The sequence below is a fragment of the Hemicordylus capensis genome, chromosome 3, assembly GCF_027244095.1.
Source record: "Hemicordylus capensis ecotype Gifberg chromosome 3, rHemCap1.1.pri, whole genome shotgun sequence".
NCBI classification, from domain to species: domain Eukaryota; kingdom Metazoa; phylum Chordata; class Lepidosauria; order Squamata; family Cordylidae; genus Hemicordylus; species Hemicordylus capensis.
This window is the reverse complement of record NC_069659.1, coordinates 73,538,762-73,553,169: the sequence shown is the minus strand read 5'-3', so window position 1 is coordinate 73,553,169 and position 14,408 is coordinate 73,538,762. Positions and strand designations below refer to the sequence as shown.

Below are 14,408 nucleotides of genomic sequence, written 5' to 3'. Positions count from 1 at the left end.
CATCTCTCTTGCAGTATTAGATTGGATCAGTTTCAATCTGTGACTCCTGAGGATGTGGACAAGCTGCGTGGGGCGGTGCGGCCTACCACCTGTTCTCTGGATTCTTGCTCGACTTGGCTGCTGCTATCTAGCAGGGAGATTTTTGGAGGTGGCCTAGTTAATATCATAAATGCATCACTGGGGGAGGGTGGGGTGCCTTCTTGTCTGAAGGAGGCAATGGTCAGACCACTATTAAAGAAGCCTTCCCTGGACCCCTTAGCGATGGATAATTACAGGCCAATCTCCAATCTCCCATGGTTGGGCAAGGTGATTGAGAGGGTGGTGGTGAATCAGCTCCAGGCAGTCTTGGAGGAAACTGATTATCTAGACCCATTTCAAACTGGCTTTAGAGCAGGCTATGGGGTTGAAACAGCCTTGGTAGGCCTGATGGATGACCTTTACCAGGGAATCAACAGAGGGAGTGTGACTCTGCTGGTTCTTTTGGATCTCTCGGAGGCGTTCAATACCATCGACCATGGTATCCTTCTGGATTGCCTGGGGGAGTTGGGGATAGGGGGCACTGCTTTGCAGTGGTTCCGTTCCTATCTCTCAGGTAGATTCCAGATGGTGGAGCTTAGTGACAGTTGCTCCTCAAAACGGGAGCTGTTATATGGAGTCCCTCAGGGCTCCATTCTGTCACCAATCATTTTTAATGTCTACATGAAACCGCTGGGTGAGGTCATCAGGAGATTTGGTCCTGGATGTTATCAGTATTCTGATGATACCCAAATCTACTTCTCCCTTTCATCTTCAGGAAATGGCACTCATTCTCTAAATGCGTGCCTACAGGTAGTAATGGGCTGGATGAGGGATAACAAATTGAATCTGAATCCATGCAAGACGGAGGTGTTCATTGTGGGAGCTCATAATCTGAGGGGTGTGTTAGATCTTCCTTTTCTGGATGGGGTTACACTTTCCCGAAGGATCAGGTGCGCAGCTTGGGAGTACTCCTGGACCCAGGCCTCACCTGGTATCTCCATGGCCAGGAGTGCTTTCTATCAGCTTTGGCTGATTCGACAGCTGTGCTCATTCCTTGAAGAGGATGACCTCAAAACAGTGGTGCATCAGCTGGTAACCTCCAGGCTTGACTATTGCAATGCTCTCTACGTGGTTCTGCCTTTGTACGTAGTCCAGAAATTTCAGTTAGTTCAGAATGCGGCAGCCAGATTGGTCTCTGGGGCAACCCAGAGAGACCATATTTTTCCTGTTTTGAAACAGTTACACTGGCTGCTGATACATTTCCGAGCAAAATACAAAGTGCTGGTTATTACCTTTAAATCCCTGAATGGCTTGGGTCCGAGTTATCTTAGTGAGTGCCTTCTTCTACATGATCCCCACCGCACATTAAGGTCATCTGAGGAGGTCTGTCTCCAGTTACCACCAGTTCGTTTGGTGGCTACTCAGAGGCAAGCTTTCTCTATAGCTCCTCCTGGGCTGTGGAATGCACTCCCAGCAGAAATCAGCAATCTTAACTCTTTGTTGAACTGACCTTCAGGAGAGCTTTTAAAACCTATCTGTTTGTCCCGGCCTTCCGGGTTTTTTAATTAGTTTTAATTGTTTTAATATTGTAACCTGGTTTTCAGGGTTTTAATTGTTCTGATGGTTTAATTGTTTTTTTTACAATGTTTTAATTGTTAATTGATGTTTATATTTATATTTCTGTATTAATTGTTATTGGTGTTAATGGTTTCTGTTTTAGTTGTAAACCACCTTGAGCCATTTTGGAAGGGCAGTTTGAATACCAATAAATAAATAAATAAATAAACAATCTATCATGCTATTATAGATTTCTCCAGACTCCTTTCATAGGAAATGCATAGGATAGACTGGAGAAGAGCAGCCAGTAGCAATGGGGCAAATGTATATGTAATGCCACATTCTTGTAAAACATAGATGAGTGAAGCAAAGTGGCTCCTCAATTCTTGTGGACAAAGAAGAAAAGTCTTTTACAGAAATCTACCTGCTAGCATAATTGCAGCAGCTGTACCATCTAACCCCTATCAGTCATAATCTGGAACAGTGCCACTTTCTATTAGTCAGGTAATAGAGGAACTGAAATTATTTGTACGAGCCCATGTGAACTACTCCGTTTGCTCCAATGCATTCTGATGACTTAATTAGATAGTCAGTGTAACACATGTGGCTTTCTAGTCAGGTTCATCACAAAAGGCCAGTTCATCAAAGCAGGAGAGTTGTGTACTCTACAGATAGATTAGAAATACGGATTTCTTCATTAAGTATCATGCAGCTGACTGTGCCTCTTGGTTTGTCACCATCTATTCAGACAATTAAATAAAACCTCATGCTGGATAAACTAAGGCTAATAAAGAGACCTTGAATTGAAGTGCAGCTGGCAATCTTCTCTTTATTAAGATCTGGCAGTATACATAGTGACAGCATCTACAAGGCAAGACGGGTGGGGTGCTTTCCCAGTCTCTCCCCACCACCCAGCTTTAATATCTGCCCTTTTTCGGGCATGACATTTGGGGTGATAGGATTTGCAACCCTTTGTTATACTCACAAAAGGCAAAGAATAAACAAAGGTCAACTCTTATAGTGGAGGAAAATGAAACATTCAAAGGCTTTGACAATTTCTCTGCGTCAATCAAAATAAAAAGAGAAAGTATGATGACTGACAACCCTGTTTCTGGAAGAATAATCTTAAAAGATGAAAGATATAGTTTCCTATGTTAAGTCATTGTTTCGAATGGCTACCTATTTGAACAATCCACAGTATGCAATCCTCAGCACATTTAAATGGAAGTTAAATGTGGATTTTTTTCCAAATAAATGTGTATATGACTGGAACACAAGAATGACAGGTGAATGAAACAGTGGGAGTAAATAAAAAAAAACCTTTCACAGTTCCTTAGCAATGTTTAAAAAAGAGATGCACGATGATTGGCATATGTCATGTAGCTACAGCTCAACACACAAAAGATCACTTAGCCTTCTATAAATAAAACTGAAGTTTGACATTTATCCTGCACTATAGGACTTCTGCTAGTATGAAATAATGATCTCCATAGCTATACTTAAATGTGCACCAAACAAACATGAATGGCAAATAATATCAATAATAAAAAAGACATCTAATGGTTGGCTGAGATGAAATTTGCTCTGACACAACACCATGTTATGATGGAGTGGGTTATACGTTAGATATTAGAAGCAGCTGTACCAGATTAAATACAATGTTTCATAATAGTTTTATTAGCAATAACAAAATATTTTGCTAGCCATCTCTAAGATTTAATAAGTTAATGCAGACTATGGTGCAATTAAATACAGGCATTAAACATTAATGGCAGTTGCTCATTAGTCTCTTGATATGCCTAACTGCTTGCTAAGACCCACAAGATTTCTGATCAAATTCCCAATGGACAGAATCCATGCCCACTGAGAATTCAACTGGTTTCAATCAGTTAGTTAAGAGTTGCTTATAACACTGAATATTCTACCCAGATAGTTCATCTAGAAAGCTGCTAGTTGCAAGCAAGTTTACATTCAGGCAATTCACTTTGGGCTACCAAGAAGAAGTCAAACCTCCAATTGTGTATGTGTGTGATGTTATATTATCTGTATATGAAGCTATATGCTCCCATGAAGAGCAACTGGCATTGTAAACTTAAATCTGCGCCCTTAATTTTTAATTTTTATGTGATCTACTGCTATGATAGGAATGCTTATATTTGAAATATTTACAATCTCAGTCATTTTATTGTTTGAGACTTTCAGTGTTGAAGCTAGTCTTGTGCACGGACCGGTTCGGAGGCCATTCAAAAGGCCTCCAGACCGGTCCGGACACGGGATGGTTTTGGTTCGGGTGGGGGGTTCCACAAGAGTACGGGGGGGGGCTTACTTACCCCCTCAAGAATTTTGCAATATTTATGTGAGTAAGCGGGCGGCATACCTCCCTGCCGCCTGCTTCATTCCCCCTCCTCTCGGCGGCGCGCGGCTCGGCTTCCTCCTCCTTTGTATGTTAAATGCTCAATCGGGCGGCAGGGTATCTCCCAGTCCCTGCCGCCCGGCTCTTCATGCCCCTAGCTCGGCTGGCAGCCCTCCCCCTGAACAGCCCCGAGACCCCTGCCGCCCCTTCCCTTCCCATACTCAAGGGGTCGGCAGGAGAGCTCCCCTGCCGACCCCGTCCCCTTCCCCGGCTGGGCTGCAATGGCTTCTAGGAAGCCTTTTGCAGCCCAGCCAGGGAAGCGGAGAGCAGGGAGTTCTCCCGCTGCCCGCTCTCTCAAGTTTACTTTACTCTTACTCTAAAGTTTCTATCTCTTGATTCATTATTTTATATCTTTGCAACTGTGAAGCCAAAAGAGATTTGTAACAAAATCACAGTATATTAATTGGCAATGCTGCCATTACAGCATATACATTATGCTGTAGCTGTTCCCCTAAGCCTTCCTATCAAGCATCAACAATGGGCCAGAATGGTTTGATGGAGAAGAAGAGTTGTGCAGGATTGCAGGCTGAGGATTACTCTTTTAAATCTCCTCAGGCACCGAGGGCAGCATGAGCCTGGGATTTAAATCTTCAGTCTACTTCTTGCCCCAGCTAAAGTAAGCGGCTCACTTGCAGCTCTCCATGGTTCTGAATCCCTGGCTGCCTGTCAGACAATATAGATTTCTGATTTTCAAGACATCTGTGATTGATTTGGCATAGTTCTCTACATGCCCTGTCAGGGCATCTCCAGGATATAACAACACCCTCTTTTCTTGGGGTCTTTTTCTTATTGCATAAACATTATATGGTACATGAAGCTGAATCTAGATTAGGCTGGATTAACAATGGTTAGCAAGACCTGGTAGGAGTGGGAGGTTTTGGATGGGGCTTGAAATCTAGACTTCTCCTGATTCTTGAGGCATATGAGCACCATTCTTAGGATGTTTTAGATTGCTTCCTATAACTAATTAAAAGGCAACAAGATACTTCTGTTGAAGTATAAAGTTAGCTTGAGCATTGCTAACTTTAGAAACCACATTCTCAACTATGTCACTCTGTTCAGTCAGCCTAAAACCATATTTTTTGCTTTTTGTACTGTGTATGCAGAAAGTGAAATTTTGGCCCTGCAGAGGTGATTTCCCATGGTTTGCTTAAGTCCAAATATCTTTCAGCAGTGCGACAGTATAGGAACATTTTATTCAGCTAAACATATAGGTAAGAGATAAGCAGAGTGTTGTTTAGAAAGGCTTTACAAATTTGTTTCCCCAGTTTTTGTTCTTGTCCTAAATTAAATGTGACTAAAGTAAAATATGGAGAGGAGCAGTACCTACGTTTAACAAGCTTTGCAATGTGTTAGTGCAGGTGCAACTCCATCCAGACATTCTCAAATCTTATAGTGCTTAAAAACAAACATTATAACTGAGCAAGCTAGAAATTATATGTTGGGATTATTTTAAAATCCTGACTAAATAAAGATGTGCATAACAGAGATAGAGTACGCCTCAAGAGACAAACCAATGAGCATATTTTAAATGTGAATTAAAGGCAAGATGTAATGACAGGATGAAAGGCTGAGCAGTGATTTTAATAAAGGAGGAGTCAGTACTTTCCCCATGGACACTAATGCAAAGTAGAATCTGTCAGAACTGTGAAGATCCCTCAAATAAATACATTAGCACTATAAGAGTTATTAAAATTACCCTGCATGTATTAAAATGAAGAAACCTAATCATTTAAAAACACTGGTTTTTTAAAATAAATGCATTCTACCATAAACACATAGCTGAAGAAATTTCAAGTTTGCAGTATAAGTATTTTTATATTACTTGCCTTTATATTACCTTAAACCCTTTTGCATTGCTTTATGCTGCTCTGGCTGTTCTGCTGGTCTATTGTTTTATGCTGGTCTAGGTCTAATAAAGATGATTGGTTGATTGATAAGTATAGGCATTGACATAAAACCATCCTTTGAATTAAACTACATTTCTTAAAACAACATTTAAATTTCATGGTTTATCAATGTATGGTGTTATGACCCATAACATAAACTCTATAACAGAACCAAAGATTCAAGAATCAAAGATTAAGCCTGTGTCCATTTCAAACATCCCTGCCAGAAACTCTCTGGTCGTAGGTCTGCTGAACTCTTAATGAACTGGAAAATACCTACCAAATGTACCTTGTTAGAATAGTAAATGTTTACCTGGTCTTCCCTTATGGAAGTATATCCTGTTGTTGTACCTTATATTGCTTCTTCCTAGCTGGCTTACAATAGGTTACATTCCTAGATTGAGTTCTGCCTGTCACATATGGAACTGGAACTGTTTTCTCATTATGCTTCGTTTGCAGCATGATAAATAAGCTGGTAACCAATTGTTTTAGGCGGCTATCTCCTGAAACACCCATTGTCCTTTCTTCCTTTATCAGTCCCCAACCAGGAAAGGTGCCTCAAGGATTACAGCAGCTGTTTGCAGAGTTTGATTGTTTACCTCCTGAAATGCTTACAACAAGGAAAAATAGAGACAGTTCATACTGATCAAATGTATTGGGTGCATTTCCCTTGAAGTGAAGATGTGCTTTGTCATGAGAACCAGGTGTTTGTAGTTTAGCTATTAACACATATGAAGATTTATGATGGGTGTTGCACTGCACCAACAATCAAAGGACTGAATGAGTACAAGGACAGGGTAGCAGAAGGCATGGATCCAGCAATCATTTGCTCAACTCTTTGACTCTGTAAAGCTATCCAGCTAAGTAGAAGTCCCACCAGACATGACGTGCTGACAATTCGCTCTGCATAGTAGGGAACTGAAGCATGTTGTGAACTGCACCAGCTCCAGAAGAGGATCTCCAAGATGCACCATCTGCCTGCCTAGCTTCTACCTCACCACTCACAAGCTACTTACTTGCCATTGCAACGCTCACTGACATCACCTAGAATAGAACTGCCGGCATCAACTAGAACTAGTAAAGATTACCTCTGCAACCTCTCCAGGTTCTTCGACCTCCATCCAGCTCCCCTCTCCTTCACCCTGACTGATTTGGTTATCTAGACCATATTGTGTATCAAAAAAGAAATAAGGCTAGAGGAATACACTTTTTATGATAAAGCCGACTGGCTTAAGTAAAAGAACTATGCTCCACTCAACAGTGAAGGCATAACCCATTTATCAAAGCTACTGATAAATCAAAGGGAACAGCTACATGCCAAACTCTAAAAGATAACACTACAATAGAAATGGGCAAACTGTTTGGCACTTAGGGTGACATCGGAAGTTTTTGTCATTACATTTTCAAAAGCACCTCTGCAAGCTCCAATGTTAAAAATCAAAAGTTTCCTTTTCAAAAATAACATTTGGAATTCTTGAGATTCTGGTAGTGCCAGAGGTTATGTACAGGCTATCTAAAGTGCCCTTAATTCCAGTCTGGAAATAATGCTGTTGGCCTAACACAGAGCAGGCTTTCTAAACTATTTCTGCAGTCTAGAAAGTCTCCTAGGAGTCTGAGAACCCAAATACAAAGTGGCATACTCAAGAACCCAATCCTAAAATATGGTCATTCCAACTTTGCTTCAACAGTTTTTAACATTCTTCAACACACTGGTCTTCTATAAGGATGTGCGCGGAACCAGTTTGTGCACTCCTGGGAGGGCGGGGGGTTGCTTTAAATGACATGGAAGGCACTGCCTACTGGTCCCACCCCTCCACTTTCCCTCTGCCAACGCTCCCCAGAAAAGTGGGCATGCTGGGTTGCAGTGTTCATCCTGCTTGCAGCCGCAGCAGCATCACCATGCTCATGGCTGGCATACACACGCATGACCATGATTGTGGTGACACTGCTGGGGCTGCAAGCAATGTGCCCACTTTGCTGGAGAGCACCGGTGGGTGGAAAGTGGTGGGGCAGTGGCTGACAGTTAGGTAGTGCCTTCCCTGTCATTTAAAGCAACCCCCACTCTCCAAACCAGTTCAAACACCGGTGGACAGCACTGGTTCACCGCTCCAGAAAGGGAGTGCTGAACTGGTTCCATGCACATCCCTAGTCTACTACACCCAGTACAACCACTATAGTTATGGCCTCTTGTAATAGGGCAGCAGGTTGGGAAATAATATGTTGCTTGACAGCCAAGACAATTTACTATTTTGGACAATGACAGAAGCCATGCAAAAACCATTTAGACAGATGCTGTCTAACAGTGTACATGCTTCCCATCTTGGTGACCTCTATGTTTCACTGCTTATTGCCTGTGTGAAGATCAAATCCATAAGGAGTGTGTTTTCTCTTGTTGCTCTAGTATCTGCTCTTTAATATGGATTCAGGCCCATTGATTTCTGTGGGTCTGCCCTAGAAGTCATAAATAGTCTGGTAGGATAAACACACAGCATGATTAATAATGTATGCCACTTATTTGTATTTTAGCAGTTTATGTTTTCAGTGTTCTGGTATTTTTCCTTTTTGTCTCACAATTACTCATTTACTGTTGTCCATCTTAAGTTTTCCCCCCCCATTTATATAACAACTTCATATACATTTACAAGATTTCAAAGAAGCCATCTCAGAACTTCAGAGGATAATCTAGATACTTAATAAACTATTAGCTTTACAGTCACTCTCATGCACAGACACTCACACCATCATGTAGGTTACGAAGTGCAAAAGATTGTATAAATATTTTGAATAAATCAAATCCTACCTGGAATAAGCTGACCCAGTAACTGATGGATCCTGGACAGGCTGAGTACAGCTACCACGACAGTAAAAGAATAGCGTTTCCATTTCATGTTGCTTCTGTTCTTGCATCACATCAGTCCAACAGCACTTTTAGAAATATTATCTGCAACAACATGGAGGAGAGTGAGAAGGAATAATGAAAGGACATTTTAGATTACCAGACAGTTTAAAATATATTTAAAATGCCTCATGCTCAGTTCTACCCTTAAAAACAAAAACAAACCACCAACCAAGAAGGCACAAACAACCCACAACATTTCAGAATTTGGCAGGAGGCCCTGTTAAGAGGGCTATTGTCAAATGAGGTGAAGTGGATGGCTACTAGGGAGAGGGCCTTTTCAGTGGTTCCACTCCATTTATGGAACAGTCTCCCCAGTGAGGTTCACCTGGCATCATCACTTTGTTATTTTAGATGCCAAGTGAAGACTTTTCTGTTCACTCAGGCTTTTTAAAATTGATTTTTAAAAACAAGTTTAAAAAAAAAATTGGTATGTTGTGATTCGATGTATTTGTATGTTTTTATTGGATGTTTTAATGTTGTGTTCTGAGCTGCCCAGAGAACAATTTGTTAAGGGGTAGCTAACAAATTTAATTAATTTAATGAATTAATGTATTTATATTATTGTTGTTGTTGTTGTTGTCCTGGGCATTATGAATTGAACAAATACACAGTTAACCATAAAATGCAGGAAGTTCAGCTGGATTAAAAGACAAATACAGCATCCCGTGGCAGTGGCAATTACACTGGCAAAAAATGAGACATGCCATAATTAGCAATGTAATGCAGAACTACGCGTGTATGGCTTCTCAAACTGATGTATGGTTAATCATAAACCAAATCTAGCATGTTATATTAGTATGAATTTCACTCCATTCCTGTTCAGGAAAGCACATATTTAAATCTATACATGCTTACATTTCATAACAGTAAAGGAGATATACAATACGTGTTGAAAGAGATTATCTATACTTATAGTGTCAATAAACCAGAATAGCAGTCTATGTAGTCTATGAAATGAATCTGTTTGAGCAGAACCAATAATGTGCCTCAGTCAGAATTTCAATTGGCAATAGTGGAACACCAAAAAGAGGAAATTTTTCACTCAAAAGAATCAGGAAATAATTTTAAAATCAAAATAGTTCAATAAATATGTACATTTGTGGTGCTCCAATACTACATTAAACAAATATTAAAGGTTTAGGTGTTTGATGTATTTTTTAAAAAATGATTTTATTGTTCTCCTTTTTGTCAACCACCTTGGACATTTTAATAATGAACAGTAGTATACAAATTGCATTGCAGTTGCCTTTCTGTGATAGAGCATTGCATGTTTTAATAATGAATTTGTCACTAATGATAATTACTTTGTAAATCAAAGCAATAAAAACAAGCAAGGTGCACTACCATCTATTGTCTTTGCGAGGAACTTTCTTGAGCCATTCCCAGTTTTTGTAGCTGTAGCTAATTGTCATCAAGTGTTACCTATGTCCAATATGGACCCTGAAACAGGTACATGGACTTCACAGTTTGTCATTTTATGCAAACACCCACATTTTCTCCAAAATATTTTAAATATTGTGTGTGGATATGTTTTGTGCCTCCATTGTGTCCCTGCTCTCAAATTATTTGGAGCGACTACATCAGTGTTCCAAAAATTAAAATTTAGTATTTTTAATTTGGAGGAGAACTCAGCTCGAATCTGACAGGATGCAGCATAGAACCCATTTGAAAACCTACGCCATGGCAGTGCGCACAGCAAAAAGCATTTTTGGTCAGCGCGCATTGCGTCTGCGGGTTCACGTATAACAGAGTTATCGCGGGTGGTGAGGAGTATAATTTCTACTCCTTCTGCCTCAAATCAGCTCCTGGAGATATTCTGCTGTGACACCTTTAGTGGGTTCTTTGCGGATAAAATCTCCTGTATTCGGGCCAACTTGGACTCCACTATTTCTGCAGGGTCTGTGAGGGAGGTATTCCACAATCCCTCTTACAGTATTAGGTTGGATCAGTTTCAATCTGTGACTCCTGATGACGTGGACAAGCTGCTTGGAGCGGTATGGCCTACCACTTGTTCTCTGGATCGTTGCCCAACCTGGCTGCTTTGATCTAGCAGAGAGGTTGTTGGAGATGGCCTAGTTAATATCATAAATGCATCGCTGAGGGAGGGTAGGGTGCCTCCCTGTTTGAAGAAGGCAATAGTTACACCACTTCTTAAGAAGCCTTCGCTGGATCACTCAGCGATGGATAGTTATAGGCCAATCTCCAATCTCCCCTGGATGGGCAAGGTAATCAAGAGGGTGGTGGTTGACCAGCTCCAGGCATTTTAGGAGGAAACTGATTATCTAGACCCAATTCAAACTGGCTTTAGAACGGGCTATGGGGTTGAGACAGCCTTGGTCGGCCTGATGGATGACCTTCACTGGGGAATCGACAGAGAGAGTGTGACTCTGTTGGTCCTCTTGGATCTCCCAGCAGCGTTTTATACCATCGACCATGGTATCCTTCTGGGTTGCCTGGGGGAGTTGGGAATAGGGGGCACTGCTTTGCAGTGGTTCTGTTCCTATCTCTCAGGTAGATTCCAGATGGTGGAAACTGGTGACAGTCGCTCCTCAAAGCAGGAGCTGTTATATGGAGTCCCTCAGGGCTCCATTCTGTCACCAATGCTTTTCAATATCTACATGAAACCTCTGGGTGAGGTCATCAGGAGATTTGGTGCTGGGTGTTATCAGTATTCTGATGACACCCAAATCTACTTCTCCCTTTCATCTTCAGAGAATGGCACTTATTCTCTAAATGCCTGCCTACAGGCAGTAATGGGCTGGATGAGGGATAACAAAGTGAATCTGAATCCAAGCAAGACGGAGGTGCTCATTGTGGAGGCTCAGAATCTGAGGAGTGAGTTAGATCTTCCTTTTCTGGATGGGGCTACACTCCCCCAGAGGAGCACGTGAGCAGCATGGGAGTACTCCTGAACCCAGGCCTCACCTGGTATCTCCATGGCCAGGAGTGCTTTCTATCAGCTTTGGCTGATTTGACAGCTGTGCCCATTCCTTGAGGAGGATGACCACAAAACAGTGGTGCACCAGCTGGTAACCTCCCGGCTTGACTATTGCAATGCGCTGTACGTGGGGCTGCCTTTGTACGTTGTTCGGAAACTTCAATTAGTTCAGAATGCGGCAGCCAGATTGGTCTCTGGGGTAACCCGGAGAGAACATATTATGCCTATTTTAAAACAACTGCACTGGCTGCCGATAGGTTTCCGAGCAAAATACAAAGTGCTGGTTATTACCTTTAAAGCCCTGAACGGCTTAGGCCCGAGTTACCTTAGAGAGCGCCTTTTTCTGTGTGATCCCCACCGCACATTAAGGTCATCTGAGGAAGTTCGTCTCCAGTTACCAGCAGCTCGTCTGGTGGCAACTCGGAGGCGGGCCTTCTCTATAGCTGCTCCGGGGCTGTGGAATGCTCTCCCTGCAGAAATCCGCAATTTGAATTCTCTATTAGCCTTCAGGAGAGCCCTTAAAACGTATTCGTTTGGCCTGGCTTTCCAGGGTTTTTTAGTCTGTTAATATTCTAACCCGATTTTGGAGTTTTTAATCACTGTAATTGTTTAATTGTTGTTTTAAAATGTTTTTAAATTGTTAATTGTTGTTATATTGTTTTCCATTTGTTTTAGCTCTTTATTGTTTTAGTGGTTTGTTTTAATTGTAAACCACCCTGAGCCATTTTGGAAGGGCGGTATATAAATCAAATAAAAATAAATTCTCCCTCTCTCTCTCTCTCATTCTCTCTCTCTCTCTCTCTAACACAATACAAACTCCTGTTTCTGCATGAACCATAGGTAGGCAAGCAGAGCAGTGTGTCCTAAAGAGACACTATAAGCAGTTACCTGCTGAAGGCAGGGGATTTCTGCTGTGTTCTGCTTCAGAAATTATCGAGTACCCATGTTCATAGTCAGTGCAGAGACTCAAAAGAAATCTTAGATATGTAAAAGTGTTTTAAATGATGTAGCTGTGATCTTTTTCTTCCTCTTTTAGGTCTGCTGCTTCTAGTACTTGTTGCTAGTATTGGTTTGGGTGTTGCTACCATGGCAACTTGTATTGGAAGACATCTGGCCCTTCCTCTCTTCTGCTTTTTCACACCTTTTGGCCCTTGCTGATTATCACTGTGCTGATACATGACACATTCCTGTCCCTGCTCCTTAAGAATGCATCATATAAAATAACCTCAGATATTTGATTGTTTTTTTTAACACTAAGTGATTGTTGCTATCTGTTAAAATAAGGGGGAGTTCAGGTAATTAACCTTAATATATAATTTAGCTGCAATTAATCTTGCATGTGTGGAACAGAGAAGATGCCATGAATTTCAGTTCATATAAGGTGTTCCAAACATCTTAACTGTTTGAAGGCTATTCTGGGTTGCATTAAAAAAAACCAGACAAGAGAGAAGTGCTGTGGGTCAGTAAAACTGATTAACCAAGTGGTGAGATAAATCTGACACTGTCCTTGAAGGCAAGTAGTGGTGATGTGCAAGAGTGGCTTTCACCAGCTATGGCTGGTACACCAGCTGCAACCCTACTTAGAAGAGTCAGACCAGACCTTGGCACTTACACTTAGATGATATCTAAATTAGATTATTGCCACACACTCTGGGTAGGGCTGCCCCTGAAGACAGTTTGGAGGATTCAGCTGGTCCAGAACAGTCCCACAAGGATGCTCGTGGGTATGAGCCACTTCTTAAGTATTACACCAATCCTGTGGAAGCTTCACTGGTTACCAGTCTGCTTCTGCGCTAGATTCAGAAGTGTAGGTCTTTACCTTTATGGCTCTACACAGCTTTGGGCTGTGTCAGTCTGCCAATATGAATCTTGCAGGGCTCTTTCTTCAGCATCTTGAGCCCTACCACTGGCTGATATTAGGTTGGTTGGGATTAGAGATGGGATCTTTTCAGTTGTGGCCCCTTGGCTTTGGAAAACACCCTCCCCAGAAATGCCTCACCATGCTCCTTCCCAGAAGTTTGTTTCAAAAGCATCTGAAAACCCATCTTTTTAGAGATGGTTTTTAGTATTTTATCTGCAGCTATATCTGGTGGGTTTTTTTAACTTGTAAATGTCTAGTTTTTAAATCTGGTTTCATCTGGGTCCTGTTTTTAGTTAATTTTACTTGTTTTATTAATGTTGTATTACTTTATTGTGTTTTATCATGTTAACTGTCGCAGTTAACTCCAATCAATAGTGCACTGGGGCTGGGATATAAATAATTTAAATACATAAATACATACATTCCTCATGGTCTTTATGAGTTAATGATGACCATGAGCTGGCAGCAGATGCTCTTATTTAAAATGTAATAGAATCTGAATCTTACAAAGACTAAGCTAAATATTTGGAAGTTTTCATTTAAAATTTTACATATAAGAACAATAAACAAATTATTACAGGCTCTCTTATTGATCTTGTAATCCATTCATCTAAGCAAAATGTACTGAAAGTTGTGCCTCTCCAAAACATTACAAGATCAATAAATCAATTTAGAAATGTTCAACTATATAACAACTTTCTTCTTCTTCTTCTGTTTTAATAGATAAGGACATGCATTATATGGTTGTATCATTATCTTTCAGCAAAGCACATAACTCATATGTCAAAATTAAATTTTCAGGCCTAGTCATTCTCCTCTTTATCATTTCCAGA

General features: G+C 41.0%; 1 protein-coding gene across 1 annotated transcript in view; it reads right to left on the bottom strand.

Annotated features, from left to right (window-relative positions):
- Positions 1 to 14,408, bottom strand: part of ROBO1 (roundabout guidance receptor 1) — a 927,259-nt gene that overhangs the window by 900,422 nt on the left and 12,429 nt on the right. Inside the window, 1 exon segment of the mRNA XM_053306810.1 lies at positions 8,678 to 8,818. Within this exon segment, the coding sequence (XP_053162785.1) occupies positions 8,678 to 8,765 (88 nt within the window). The 5' untranslated portion in view covers positions 8,766 to 8,818.